Below are 15,087 nucleotides of genomic sequence, written 5' to 3' on the forward strand. Positions count from 1 at the left end.
TGGGGGAATTCACATATTTTTGATCAGAAAAATGGAATGACCTTTCTGGGATCTGAAACTTTATTTTCATAGTCACCTTTCATGAACCCTTTAGACATAGTCTGCAGACCACAGGTTGAAAACCACGGGTGTAGGCGAAACTTGCTGACTTAATAATTTTTGAGAGATTGAATCAGAAGTGAACACACTTCTGTTGCATTAAAACCATGGTATCTCAACACACATTCTTATTAAACATTTGAATTGAGCGGGGGAGGAGGAGAAAATAAAGGTAAAATTATTTCCTTTTAAGAATTTCAAAAAATATGCTTGCTGAGAAATGATCCCTTGAGGGAATACATCACAGCTGTGCATGTTCTCCATAGGAAAAGGAATGGATGGCATCAGTACTCTTATTCTTTTTTTCCCTCCCTTTTTCAGGTCAGCAGAATTTTATATAGTTTCTCAACGGCATTCAGACGGTCTTCCAAACAAGCCTCAGACTATGTTAAGGACTCTGTTCTTCCTACCACAGATAGTGATGTGTTCACTTTCAGTGTCTCCTTAGAGGTTAAAGAAGATGATGGTAAAGGAAATTTTAGGTAATTTGAAAAAAACAGAAAAATCAGAAGTCTCCATAAAACATGTGCAACTGTTTTGAGGGATGTGTGGCTAACCAGCATGTAGTGAAGAAACTAGTTTTGGTTAATTTTTTACTGTATGCAATTTTTTTTTTCTTTATGAGGTTATTGCTTTTTTTGTCTTAAATTCATTTTTTGTAGAAGCCTAATCTGATCAAAAAATAAAAAGCAGCATAGAAAAACAATATTAATCAAGTTCTGTAAGTATTTAAAATCCTAGTTCTTGATGGACATACTCAACTGTGCCTTTGGAACTTGGAAAGATAGTTGAGGCCTAGCTTGCTGAAAATTTGTACCAATGTTTTCTAAGGTTTCTTTCAGGACAGTTATTTAACTCTTCTAATTTAGTTTTCATAAGCCCATAAGTTTGAATGAGTATATTGAAGGTACAGAAGAAAATCTTGGAAAAATGTCTTGAAGCATTGTGGAGGTGGGAAAGGAAGCAAATTTCACTAAGCATGGGCAGCCTTCTCTTAACACAGAGCCCTTTTTTGGGTATGATTTAAGACATACAGATATATGAGAATTTTGGATGGAAAGGGGTAGTAATGGGAATTTTTGTTTTGTGTAATACTTGTTTCTGCTTTTTTATTTTGCATGGTGCCCAACTATGAGCACGTAATAGTCTCAAACTGTAACTTAAGATAGCTACTGATAGAGAAGCAGTCTTAAACTATAGTAGATAAATATGCAAATAATAATATCTGCAAACATGAAAATGAAACATACAGAAATTTAGGCCCCTAAGGGTGGGGCAAAGATTTCTCTTGTTCAGAACCAAGCTATTCATTTGCTGATTAAAAGACGAATAAAGAGGAAGAGGAGATATCAAATGATTGCGCACATGGCTGGCACTGGAGGAACTAAGTGGGTGGCTTTCACCAGAGCCCTGTGGGTTTTCACAAATATGAAATAACACAACATAAAATGAAATAAAACAAAAAATCTACTCCATGTTGGTGGCACCTGCTGCTCATGTTCCATGGGTTAGCCAGGCCAAACCCCAGCAGCTCTGCAACTTTGTGCACCAGGTCATAACCCCTGGAGTGGGGAACCAAGCCCAACTCCATGGGACGGATGGCACCATTGTGGGGTGAGTGTAGGGTGATCTCACTCTACAACACCCCTCCCAAGGCCTTCCACTCCCTTTGGGGGCAAGCCCAGACACCCCTCCCTCTAGGCCTCCCACAATAAAATAAAATGAAATGAACAGAACATAAAATGAAAATAATTTGATGAGGCTCTAGCTATCACTACATCATATTTCTAATAGTTATCCACTTATATTGTGCTATATCTGTGCAAATGGAACTAATTCTTTCTTTTTAGCCCTGTACCAAAGGACAGAGAAAAACTTTATTTCAAACTGAAACAGGGAATTGATAAGAAAGTTGTGATCACAGTCCAGCAACTCTCAAACAAAGAATTGGCCATTGAAAGGTAAGCATGATATAAAGTAAAAAAGGTTAAGTCTAAGAAAATGGTCTCTAATGTGCTTATCATTACCCTCACAAAATACCTGTAATTCAGTGGAGCTGAATACATTGTGTACTAATAATATATATGTACTAACATCAGACTTGGAGATCTAATGAGCTAACTTGTGTGTATAACCAAGTGTTTCTACTTAATTATCCAAAGGAATAGAAAAAAAATAGGTTAATTGGTTACTAGTGGCCAAATATCTTATAGCTAATCTATCACTTTTGGAATTATGTCAGTGTTAAGACCTGTGTTCACTTCTATGGGATGAATCCAACAAGTATTGGCTCAGCAAAGGACCAAATACTTGGAGGCCCATTTTATTTTATTTTTTAAATCTACATGTTGGTTGAGGATTTGGCCACTTACTTTGGTACCTGAGGAAGGGTGGCAGATATTTTCTGAAAAAATCTCTCATAATACTCAAACAGGGCTTTTCGTTCTGCTTCACCTCTTGATTGCATTTTTGGGTTTGCCTAGATTTCTTTGTTGTTTATGCACTTTAACTGCTTTTGATGTTGCTTTAATGTGTCAAATATGTCGGACAAAATGTAGTACATCCATTGTAGCCTTTTGTGTCTAGTATGTTCCTATTGAAATTTTGGCAGCCATATCTGCTAAAGCCACATTTGCTATACTAACATCTTAAAAATAGAAACAGTGGAGAGTTAGTGTCTCACTGGATTGCTAGTGGGATATGAATCCTTTTCCAATATCTTAATTTCAGATCCAGCAAACTGTGAGTTGCCATTAATGCCCTGATGTGGCCCATTAATTGAAATTCTTGAATCTGTAGGTTTTCCATTTGTTTTCTTCCCTGAAAGTGTCCCACTGTTCAGATCTGGCCAAGGTTTCTTAAAGCTCCTGTTTGATTCTTTCTATTCCCAAGGATTGTTTTGCTTTGTTCTTGGTTAAAGGTTTGATTAGTGCACGAAGTATGTATTGGTGTTTGAATGCTTGTGCTGTTTTTTTGTCTTAAAGAAATCCAGCTTTCTGATGAACTTTTGAGCTTTCTGTTCCATTTCTTCTGGTTCCTGTTTCTCTGCAGCTGTAACAGGTGTGAAGCCTGCCAATTTGTGGTCTGATTCAAAATTAGTTTGAGAAAGTTTGTATTCTTTTCTGCTTGACGTTTTACGAGAACATGTCTCCTGCTGGATGGCTAGTCCCATCTTCCTCCAGTTTTGTCTGAATTATGATGTTTGTGCAAAGTCCTGTGATCTTGCTCCATTCAGACAAAGTTTTGATTCTTGAATTTGTAATATGTCTTCTAATTTTATAATATTTAGTGAACGTTTAATAAAATTATTTAGGAAATAATATGTACTGAATGTGTTCAAGTAATGGTATAATTAGTAGGGCTGTCAAGCAAGTAAAAAAATTAATCATTATTAATCGCACTGTTAAACAATAATAGAATACAATTTAAATATTTTTGGATGTTTTCTACATTTTCAAATGTATTGATTTCAATTAGAACACACAATACAAAGTGTACAGTGCTCACTTTATATTTTTGATTGCAAGTAGTTGCACTGTAAAAAACAAAAGAAATAGTATTTTTCAACTCACCTAATACAAGTACTTCAGCGTAATCTCTTTAGCATGACAGGTGACTTACAAATGTAGAATTATGTACAAAAAATAACTGCATTAAAAAATAAAACAATGAAATTTTACAGCCTGCAAGTTCACTCAGTCCTACTTCTTGTTCAGCTAATCACTCAGACAAACAAGTTTGGTTACATTTGCAGGAGATAATGCTGCCCACTTCTTATTTACAATGTTTCCTGAAAGCGAGAATAGGCATTTGCATGGCACTGTTGTAGCCAGCATCACAAGATATTTACGTGCCAGATGTGCTAAAGATTCATATGTCAATCACCATTCTAGGGGACATGCGTCCATGCGGGTAGCAGATTCTGCTCAATAACAATCCGAAGCAGTGCGGACTGACACATGTTCATTTTCATTATGAGTCAGATGCTGTCAAGGCTAATTCCCCACTCTGGCACTTCGAGTGCAGAAGGTGGGGCCCACAACGATTCTAAAAATTAACACTAAAGCTACTCCATGCTTGTATTAAACTTCCAAGGTTTCCACTTTTCTCTGATCTTGGATTGGTAGATGCTGCCACCACCTAAGTGCAGAACCTCTTGGAGAGCCCAGGAAGGCGCACTTGGGAATTCCTTTCTGTGGGGTACCCCCTTCCAGGGCAGAGCTGAGAAGGGGGGAGGAATCAGCTGTTGCCACCAGCTAATTAAACATGTGCACAAACCTCTTAAGACACAAAAATCCAATTCTGTTCTTAAAAAAGGTAAATTTTATTTAAAAAAAAGGGAAGAAAATACATCTGGGAACTCAGGCTATTGCTGTATATTTAAAAGAGCAATTACAGGGATTTAGCACCAAAAATAGCTTCCTTGAGGTCCAGCTTAAAGGTTACAAGCAAAATAAAGGCACTTGGGGTTAGCACAGAGAAATCCACAAGTCATAAAGAGATAAAAGGGATAAACCTAATCGCGTCTTCCTAGGCATTTCCTGATCTACTTACATATCTGGGTCTTTAAATGAGTAGTTTCTAGGTATTATACTGATGATTTTTCATAACTGGCCCAAGCATTTTACAGCATAGCTCTGCCCCATCTGCCTCTCCCTTGGAGAGCAACGTCAGACCGACAAAACTGGAGTCTTGTTTCAATTTTAAAAAGTTCTAGCCTTCCCATTAGCTCTTTTGGCCAGGTGCCCAGTCATTTCCTTTTACCTATGCATAGCAGTGACACTTTTTAACCCTTTATAGTTAGAGCAACTAGAGAACCACTACTAAGAGGGATTTCATAGCTGCTGACTGGCTGGGTATCCATAAAAGGGAGCTATGCTCCCCACTTCCCCCTTCATTTATCACAGATGCCACCAGCAGAAGGTTGTTTTTCTTTTTTGGTGGTTCGGGTTCTGTAGTTTCCGCATCGGTGTTGCTCTTTTAAGATTTCTGAAGGCATGCTCCACACCTCGTCCCTCTCAGATTTTGGAAGGCACTTCAGATTCTTAAACCTTGGGTCGAGTGTTGTAGCTTTCTTTAGAAATCTCACATTGGTACCTTCTTTGCATTTTGTGAAATCTGCTGTGAATGAATGACATGTGCTGGGTCATCATGCGAGATTGCTATAATATGAAATATATGGCAGAATGCAGGTAAAACATAGCAGGGGACATAGTGTTCTCCCCCAAGAAGTTCAGTCACAAATTTAATTAACACATTATATTTTTAATGAGTGTTATCAGCATGGAAGCATGTCCTTTGGAATGGTGGTTGTAGGTTCTAAAGTTTTATATTGTTTTGTTTTAAGTTCAGTTATGTAAAAAAAAAAATATATAATCTACATTTGTAAATTGCACTTTCAGGACAAAGCGATTGCACTACAGTACTTGTACGAGGTGAAATGAAAAATACCATTTCTTTTGTTTATCATTTTACAGTGCAAATACTTGTCATCAAAAATAATATACACTTTGATTTCAATTGCAACACAGAATACAATATATATGAAAATGTAGAAAAACATCCAAAATATTTAATCAATTTCAGTTGGTATTCTATTGTTTAACAGTGCGATTAAAACTGTGATTAATCACAATTTTTTTTTTAGTTAATCGCGTAAGTTAACTGCATTTAATTGACAACCCTAATAATTAGTAATATATAGAAGCAAGCCTAAGTATTGTATAAGAATATTTAACAGTGCTCTTAGGTGCTAAGACTCTTTCTTGGAAACTGATGGTTTTTGTGTGATTGGTCCAGTTTTGGTGTGCGAGATTGGTGGCCAAAAGAATCCAGTGTCTGGTGGTGGTGGTCCTGCATGCTACATTTTCTTGCACTCCTCCTCCTTTGCCTGAAGGTGTAAAGAATGGAGTGGTCCAACAGTCCTTCCATTCCATCTTACCACCTTTGGCAATGAGACAGAATCCTTACACGTTCTGCTTGCTTCCTCCTCCCCCGCACAGCAGCAAGTCTCAGTGACTCTGGCTCGTGGGGCTTGTGCTACATGGCTAAAAGTAGCAGTGTAGATGTTCCCACAGGCTCTGAGATCCACTCTTCTTGCTGGGTTTCAGAGCCTAAGCTCCAGCCAAAGTGGGAAAGTCTACACTGCTATTTTTAGCCCTGAAGTGTCAGTTAGAATTAGGCTTTGAGACTCGCTGCTGCAGGGTTTTTATTTATTTATGTACTTTGCAGTGTATATGAACCTAGTCCTCTTTTGTTTAGGAGAGGGACCTATTCCTAAGTGATTGTTAAATATATTTCTCCTTCTCTAATTGGACTAAAAAAGCTAGAGGCCCACCTAAAATTGCTCCTCCTGGAGTGCTATGTACAAGCAATTGTGGACACTAGAAGGAAGGCTGTAGCTCGACCTTAGTCCTCCTGTCAGTTCCTCCTCATGAGTGCCACAGTGGGTTGAGATTCCACCTGAGCTCCTGTGTTTCATTGACCAAGAGGCCCCAGTTCTCTGCCTCTATTTTGCTGTCTATGACCTCAGAGAAGGGTAGGAAGGAGCACCGCTCCAGATATGAGCTAAGGTGTAAGGGTATGTCTTCACTACCGGCCGGATTGGCTGGCAGCTATCGATCCAGCGGGAATTGATTTATTGCATCTAATCTAGATGCGATAAATTGACCCCCAAGCGCTCTCCTGTTGACTCTTGTACTCCAGCTCGGCGAGAGGCGCAGGCAGAGTCGACGAGGGAGAGGCAGCAGTCAGTTCGCAATGGTGAAGACACCACAGTAAGTTGATCTAAGTATGTCAACTTCAGCTACGTTATTCACGTAGCTGAAGTTGCAGAACTTAGACCGATTCCCTCCCCCCCTCCCCACCAGGCCTAAGTCACCCTCACCTGCTGATTCTTCCGTCTCAGCTTGCTAGGCACCAGTATCTGATTTGTCTCTGGCTCACCAATCAAAGGGTGGCCTGACACATATCTCCTGGTGCCAACTGTAACCTTGTTTGATGTGTTTCCAATTAAGAGTTTAAACGTAAGGAATAAAACCATACTGAACTCTTTAAGGATTGAGCCTTCAGGGTGGTTATAGATAATTTAATTTAGTGGAGGACTGTGACTGAGAGAATGAGTGATCGAATTAAAGACATTATTTAATTAAAAAAATTACCTAAAGCAAACAGGAATTACATTTTTATTCACATTCCAAGAATAAATAGTACATTTTGGAGTGCTCAGTCCCTGGATTAGAAGAACTGGTGTATAGACTTTTTTTATGACACCTTGATGGTGGATGAGCATGCTAATCTAAAATTAGCATAATACTCTTTTATAATAAATTATAACAACACCTTAGCATTAAGCCTACCTTGTACTATATCTGTTTTTCTTCTACCACATTAAATCTTCCATACCCGAAAATTCAAATATCTTCTACTTCTTTATTGGCTATTAATATCAAACATCATTCCAATTACGATTTGCATCATTTCAAATTCTGTGGCTACCAATGTTCCAAAACATCCAAAAATTCTCCTACAACACTTGCTAAATCCAATCAAAACAAAAACGTATTTACTTTATGACCCAAGGTTGTGCCTTGTCACTTCTATTAATATCACTATTTGCTCATGCTAACAACTTAACTTTAGCTAATGTGAATCCTGCTCCCTACTTGCATTTCAACACATTTTGAGTTAGCCTAAGCAAATATTACCCTCATCATCTACACCATGAAACCTGTGGACTGACCTTTGTGTGGCACAGTCACCTTAGTACTTGGTGCATTGGTGCTGTCTCTAGAGCATATATGGACCCCAAATGATTTAGCTGTGGGCCTGATTCAAGATCACCTTCACTGGATAGATTGGTGATGGTGCTGGCTAGATCACCTTAAAACTCAAACTTTAAGGTCCCCTCAAGAAGCTTGTCTGCACATAAACATCCTGGAACTCGAAGTCATCTGCCTGGCATGCATGGCATTTCTACCTTTACTCCAGGGATTCACAGTTCAGATGCTGACAGACAACATCCTGCCTATGGATTATGTCAGTAGACATGGAGGATTCAGGTCCTTTCCACTTTGTCAGGAAGACATTTGGCTCTTGATTTTGTATTTTGATCACTCTATCATTCCTGGTCCCCACGTTTTCCAAGGATTGAGAACTTGCTAGCAGGTTACTTCAGTAGACAGTTCTCGGACAACCATAGGTGATTAGTCAAGGACATAATGTTTCAGAGCATCTTCTGCAAATGAGGATACCCATAATTAGATCATTTTCTCTGTCAGATGGCTTTCTTGTCCCCTGGACACTGGGACCCACGTATACCTTCTTCCAACCATCTCCATGATACAGAGGGTCTAGAGGAAGCTGAGGCAAGATGCTGGATTGATGATCACAATGGCCTCAGCATGGGCCAAGCAGTTGCCTATGAACTAATTAATTTATCTCCCAGTTTTCTTCCCCAAGCATTACTCAACCTCAGGGGATTGCCATTTTACCTCAACAGGTCAGAATCATTCATGAACACACCTAAACTGCTAGTAGCCTTTGCTGATAGGATATTGCCTGATCTTAATCCTCACAGAGATTATAAAAATGGGTCTCCAAGCATATGAGAACATATTGGGAGCAAACCAAGTTACAGCCACCTAGAGCTCAGGCATTAGGGCCTCTGCTGCCTGTTAGAAGAATGTCCCTATTTCTGAAATTTGTAAAGCAGCTCCATGAAGCTTGGTCCACGTATTTGCAAGACACTGTACTTTGGAAGAAGCATCCTGATTAGATGCTCATTTTTTATAGGTCTGTCCTGCAGTCATTGTTTAAATAGAATAGCTACTGTCTACCTCCTAGCACACAGATAACTGCTTGTTAGTAAACAAGAATGAAATCCACATTCTGTCAGTTTTCAAGATGTGTTGTCTGCATGGACTCCATGACTCACCCTCCTTCTCTGCTACTGTGGAGTCCTCCTCCTTTGGGATTCTGCACTGGTGAGGGAACAGAAGGGTGCTTGTACCTGCTATGCCCTTGATATTCTTGGACTGGAGGATTAGGGGCAGAGTGTGTGTGTGAGACTATGTAGGGCACAGGAATGCGCTGTTGGCCAAAAGATTCCAGTTTCATGTGTGTGGAGCATATATGCACCAAAAGTGGAATTAATTTGGCTAACACATCTGAAAGAACCAGTTCCTGTAAGGTAAGTAGCTGTTCTTTCATAATGAGAATACTAACTGCCCTTAACTACAGTGGTGATGGGGGTGGTTATTATGGTATAACTAGGAAGTTCCTTCTGAATACTAGCATTAAAAATATTAAAATAAAAAAATCCACCAGGTGGCAGTCTTATCAAAAGAATGCAAATACACCTTCAAGTCTCTTATATAGTGAAAAAGTTGAGGAAAGTGTTATATTCTAATCAGTGATTAGTAGGAGAAAGTACCTTGAAGTAATCAAGAGATTCTCACCACAAAATAATAATAATAATAATTTAAAAAACTTGAAAAAGATATATCTTTCACTTTCTTCCAGATTTTGTCATAAAATGAAAATTAAACTCTTTAGACAATTAAAATATAATATTACCTTTAAACATGATTGTGTGATTTTTCTGTATCCTGAAATTCCATTCCTACTCTTTGGGAGCTTTTTTAAAAAAATAACTAAAAATAGGATTGAAAACAGAATATAGAATAATTTCACCTGTAAATCCGCTCTTGCTGTCATCATATAACTTCATTTCTGTACCCAGTAATGATCTATAAGTGGTATGTCAAATATAGCCTTAAAATAGATGAATGGAGATTATACAACCCTTTCTTTGCTTTGGGAGTGGGGGCATTATGATAGTCTGTAATTACATAATCACACACTAATTTTTCCAAAGGACCCCGCCTTATTCATTATGCAGACTGGGTGGAGGAGGGATACGAGAGGGTAGAATTAAGGTTTTATGGGCAACTGTAAATCTGGCATTCCCTACCTTTTGAGTGTTTGAATTTGCAACCCTAAAGAACTTAGTTTTTCAATGGAATATACATATATTTGTGTAAAAATACCAAATCGTGAAATAGTAAAGCTAATTTCTAATTTTAGTATTTAAACTATATTTTGTTTATAACCACATAACTCAAAAATGGTTAAACAGATTTTGCTCAGACTTCACAAAAATACTCTTTTTGATTTGAAGCAAGCTATGGAGAATTTTGGCTCTAGAGTTGGAATCTGGAGTACAACACAAAGGTTTTGTTTGACAGGAATTATGCTCCTTCTGTTGTGTATGAGGCCTTGCAGATACATAGCTGGCCATAACTGGTGAGTTCTTCACTTTACTGAATTTCAGCAGTATGTTTTGGAAAGGAGGTAATTAGTGCTCATCTTGTCTTTTTGAGATAGAAACTCAGCTTTTTGCAAGGATCAGAATTTAAACTCCTGGTGAGGAGGGTACATGCGGCTAATATATTGTGGAAATTCATACATCAAATTCTCCTATAGCAGATTATCCTGATCAGCAAAGAGCCAAGTCTCTTTACACCAAGATCGTGTGTATTTTGGTCTTCCTGTATTCCAATTTAATGAAGCTCAGTTTGGGTTCTGTAAGCCTGCATGTGTTAATAGTTTCCTCTTGTGGGTAGGGGATGAAAGTGATTTTAGGTTAATTAATGACTGGCTCATGTGTGATCCTCAGAGTCCTCACAGCTCTTAGCAACCAGTGACAATTTAAGAATAGTTGTTGCATTAGTGCCTAATTATTTAGCCTTTACAAAAATGAAATTGCCTTTAGCTGATTTCTTTTTTATTGAAACAGTGAAAATGCATATTCTTGGGGAAACATTAGGAATTACTTGTTTCATTCTGTACTTCAAAAACATTAACTTAAGCTTTGCCTATAAAGGTTCACACTTCTTTTTAATGTCATTCAGATGATGTTCCAAGTTTTGATAGAGAGGCTACAGAATTAATTTCTAATTTCTCTATAGCTGGAGGCTATGGGGCATCAAAGCATTTGTTTAATTTTTTTGTAGTTTCATGCAAACGTCAAGATTTGTAAAACATTTGATCTTGGATAATCTTAAATGATGATTTGTTAAGAGTATCTTGTTAACCACTTTCAGGAAGTGCAGTAAGAAACCTATGTTATAAAAAGCTTCACCTGGTTTAGAGTAATTGACAATTCAAAAGTGCAGAACCTGGAATGCTTATGGATGGATCAGGGTTCTGACTGACAGATTACAAGATGGGCTACTGATGGAAATCTGTTATGAACCACCAGATCAGACTAGAGAACAGGATAAAGAGCTCCTTTAAGCATCTATTTATAATATTTAGAAAGAAAAATTGCACTATTGTGGGAGATTTCAATCTGTGGACATATGCTGGAGGTCTCATGCTGCTACTAGTAAAAATTCCTTGGAGTTCCTAAAAAATATAGATTTTTCTAACACCAAGTATTACCCCTTACTTGAAGTAATTCTAATAGAGTTCCTAAATATTGTGTTTTGTGATTACCAGTTTGGTTGACAAAGCTAACTGCTTTGATATAATAGACTTAGACTTCTGTAAGTCATGTGATTTCCCACTGCATAAACTGATTAAAAATAACTCTATAAAATCAGTACAGTACACATTAAATAGATTAAAGACTGGCTAACTGATCTCAAAATAATTGTAGATGGGGACTTATAATACAAAAGGAGAGTTTTTAGTGGGGTCTCAGAGGGATCTGTTCTTGGGCCCGTGGTAGTTATTACTTTTATTAATGGTCTAGAAGAAAATATATTATTGGTGGTAAAATTTGCAGATGAGACACATTTTTGAAAAATATGCATTTTAATACAGCTAAATGCAAGGTTGTGCATCTAGGTATCTAGAATATGGGTCACATTTTTAGGACGGGATTATATTTTTGGAAAGCAATGTTTCAGAAAGGGGCTTGACTGTCATGGTGGATAACCAACTGAAAATGAGTTTGCAGTGCAGTGGTGTGGCTAGAAGAGCAAATGTGGGTTTAGATGTGGGGAAGTGTTAATACCCCTGTGTATGGCATCAATGAGAACTTTACTACAATGTTAGGTCTAGCTTTGGTGTCTACACTGTACAAAAGATGTTGATAGATTTTGAGAAATTTAAATGATAGAATTTGGATGGTAAGAAGGAATTAGATGCTACAAGATCTTGTTAATGTGATATATAGTTTGTCATATTTGGGGCCACTGACCTCATTCTTGCTGTAGAGGAGAGTGACTGGTTATTGTTTAGTGAAATGAGTTGTTGGTTTTCTCTCTGTATGTATTCACATCAAATATTTTAACACTCTTAGCAGAGAGGCTAACCAGAGAATTTGTATAAAAATTGAAATACTCTTTCATTTCTAGAGACAGTGGGCTTGACTTGACCTCAGTTGCAAATGTAGAGTAATTCCACTCACTTCTGCAGAGAGTCTGATTCACACCAGTGTAATTGAGGTTAGAATCTTGACCAGTATCATTAGGTCATAGTTGCAGAACATCAGCTGGATGCTCATGATTGAAGGACTCAACCTTACCTTAATTCTGATCTCCTGCATATTATGTTAGAGCCACTAGGTTTACCCATGGATAAGGCATGTTGTATAAGTGGAAATCTGTATTTATTTGAAGATGATCCCAGTTTATTTTCAGGGTGGTCCTGGTGCCACTACTTGTTGCATGCAGGCAGAGTGGCGCACTTCCATGTAAACCCATTGTCCTCAGTGGAGCTTTGTGCAGATATAGTTGATGTCCCCCATGCAACAAGTTGTGGGATTGGGGCCTAAAGAGGCAACTGGCAGTTCTGAATTGTGTGCCTGTATTTCAGTTTCACTGGTCTCTTCCCTGGTAACCCTATTGCTTTTATGTACTCTCTTGCCTTTTGAAGTCTGTGTTTCTGCTATTGATCTTTTTTATGCTGTATAATAATAAAATGTGAAGAGAGAAAAATATAATTTTGTATATAAGTTACTACCATGTCTTATTTCTATAATGAAGCAGAAAAAGAAAATCACATGCATAAAATGAACAGGAACAAACCTGGCTAATAGGGTAGTAATCACTTATGTGGAAAAACCTGTGTTTGTAACAGTTTTTAATATAATGATATTCACTCTGCTAATGTAATTGCATTGTTTATTACATCTCTACTCATAACACACCATGCTCACCACAATATTAATTAGTTAGCTGTCAGTCATTTGAAAGCTATGAGACTGCTTTTGTGGTATCCTATGAATACTAAATGTCTAAACTGTCTATTCCTTATAATCCCTATTTGTTGTAAAACCTAAATATTCATTGTAAAACAGTCAAACCTTTCTTCCATTAGAGAAAATTAGGCTATTGTGCAAAAGAAAACTGTCAAAAAAAGACTAAAATATTGTCTATGCCTTTTATAATTCAGCCTGTTACTAATAACACTGCTCAGATACTTTCTTGATTGTGAGATCTAGTTTCTTAAAAAAATATTCTGTGTAGTATTGCATAACATATGTCCATTATAAATATGTATACAGCTAACCACTCTATATGTGATGGAGCAAATTCCAAGGGGAAGGTCTGCAGGTGACTTACAATAGTTTTTTTAAAAACTGGCTTTGTGTCTTTGTTTCCTTATCCTGTATAAAGGAAGCCTGAAAAGATTGTTTAAAAAAGTGCTCCACTTTAATAACCCTCCCCCCCAGAGGCATATTAAGTCTATTTTTTCCAGCTTTTGCTGGAGGCTCCTTTGGGATCTTAGAGGAAGAGGTATTTTAATTTATTCTTTTGTAGAAAGATAGCCTTGTGGCTCAAACACCAGACTGGATTTCAGTGTAGACTCCTTAATCTGTCATGGGACAGTAACTCCTCACTTCACATTGTAGTTATGTTCCTGAAAAATGCAACTTTAAGTGAAACGATGTTAAACAAATCCAATTTTCCCATAAGATTTAATGTAAATGCAGGGTGTTAGGTTCCAAGGAAATTTTTTGTGGGGCAGACAAAAGGGATTATAAACTGTATAGTACTGTACTGTGGTGGGGAGGAGCCCCTGGCTTCCCCCACACAGGCATGCTGCAGACAATGAGGTAGGCAAGGACGCTAGGAAGTACTTTGCTCAGCAGCAGTGTCCGCTTCCCTGCAGAAGAACAGGTGTCGACTTTGCTGGGGGATACTCCAGGCCCACCTCTTCCTATCCCCGCTCCATTCCATGCCCGTCTCTTCCCACCCCCCACGCCACCTCCTCCCTTGAGCACACTGCGTCCCTGCACCTCCCTCTCACTCCCTTCTTTCTGTGAGGGAGCGGGAGGAGTAGAGACATGGTGTTTCCCTGCTCCTTCCCTCCCAGAAAGTCCTAAGCGCCACCAAACAACTGTTTGGTGGCAGGGGAAGTGCTGGGAGAGAGGGGGAGGAGGTGGAGAAGAGGAACTTGTGCAATGCTCCATTGTAAAGTCGCCACTCTTCCACAGAATCCTATAAGCAGTGGACAGAGCAGGGAGCCAAACAATGTTATAAGGGAGCATTGCACAACTTTAAATGAGCATGTTCCCTAATGGAGCAGTGACCTAACTTCGAGACGATGTTAAGCGGGTGGGTTAAGTGAGGAGTTACTGTTAAGTGAGAAGTCTACACTGCACACTAAGCCAGAATCTGTGGCACCCAGGCTTGTGAACTTGGTGTTTCCAAGCCTGCACTTGAGAATCCCACATTGCATTATTAACTTGGGTTTACAGTTCCAGGACCTGGGTCTCACAGGTCTGCTAACATGTCCATACCGCACTACACAGACTTTCTGACTTGGGTCTGCTGCTTGATCTGCAAAATGACAGGGCTTGCACCTGAGTTAAAATGGAACTCAACTTTGACCCATCTCCATAGCAGGGTCTTGGGACCTGGGTCCTGAGTGCTTGCTAACCTGAGTCAAATTGATTTGTGTGTGGACAGAAGTGGAGGTTGGGTTGAAACCTGAGTTAGAGACTGGGCTTAGTGTGCAGTGTAGACATACCTC

At 38.5% G+C, this 15,087-nt stretch overlaps 1 protein-coding gene across 15 annotated transcripts in view; it reads left to right on the forward strand.

Moving 5' to 3' along the window:
* The window catches only part of RABGAP1L (RAB GTPase activating protein 1 like), a 567,720-nt gene that overhangs the window by 88,405 nt on the left and 464,228 nt on the right, over positions 1-15,087 (forward strand). For all 15 annotated transcript variants that reach the window (XM_050963018.1, XM_050963014.1, XM_050963022.1 and 12 more), the window contains 2 exons: positions 421-581; positions 1,950-2,060. In XM_050963018.1, coding sequence (XP_050818975.1) covers positions 421-581; positions 1,950-2,060 — 272 coding nt within the window. The remainder of the gene's footprint in view (positions 1-420; positions 582-1,949; positions 2,061-15,087) is intronic.

Source organism: Gopherus flavomarginatus, chromosome 7, assembly GCF_025201925.1.
Source record: "Gopherus flavomarginatus isolate rGopFla2 chromosome 7, rGopFla2.mat.asm, whole genome shotgun sequence".
Taxonomy (NCBI): Eukaryota; Metazoa; Chordata; order Testudines; family Testudinidae; genus Gopherus; species Gopherus flavomarginatus.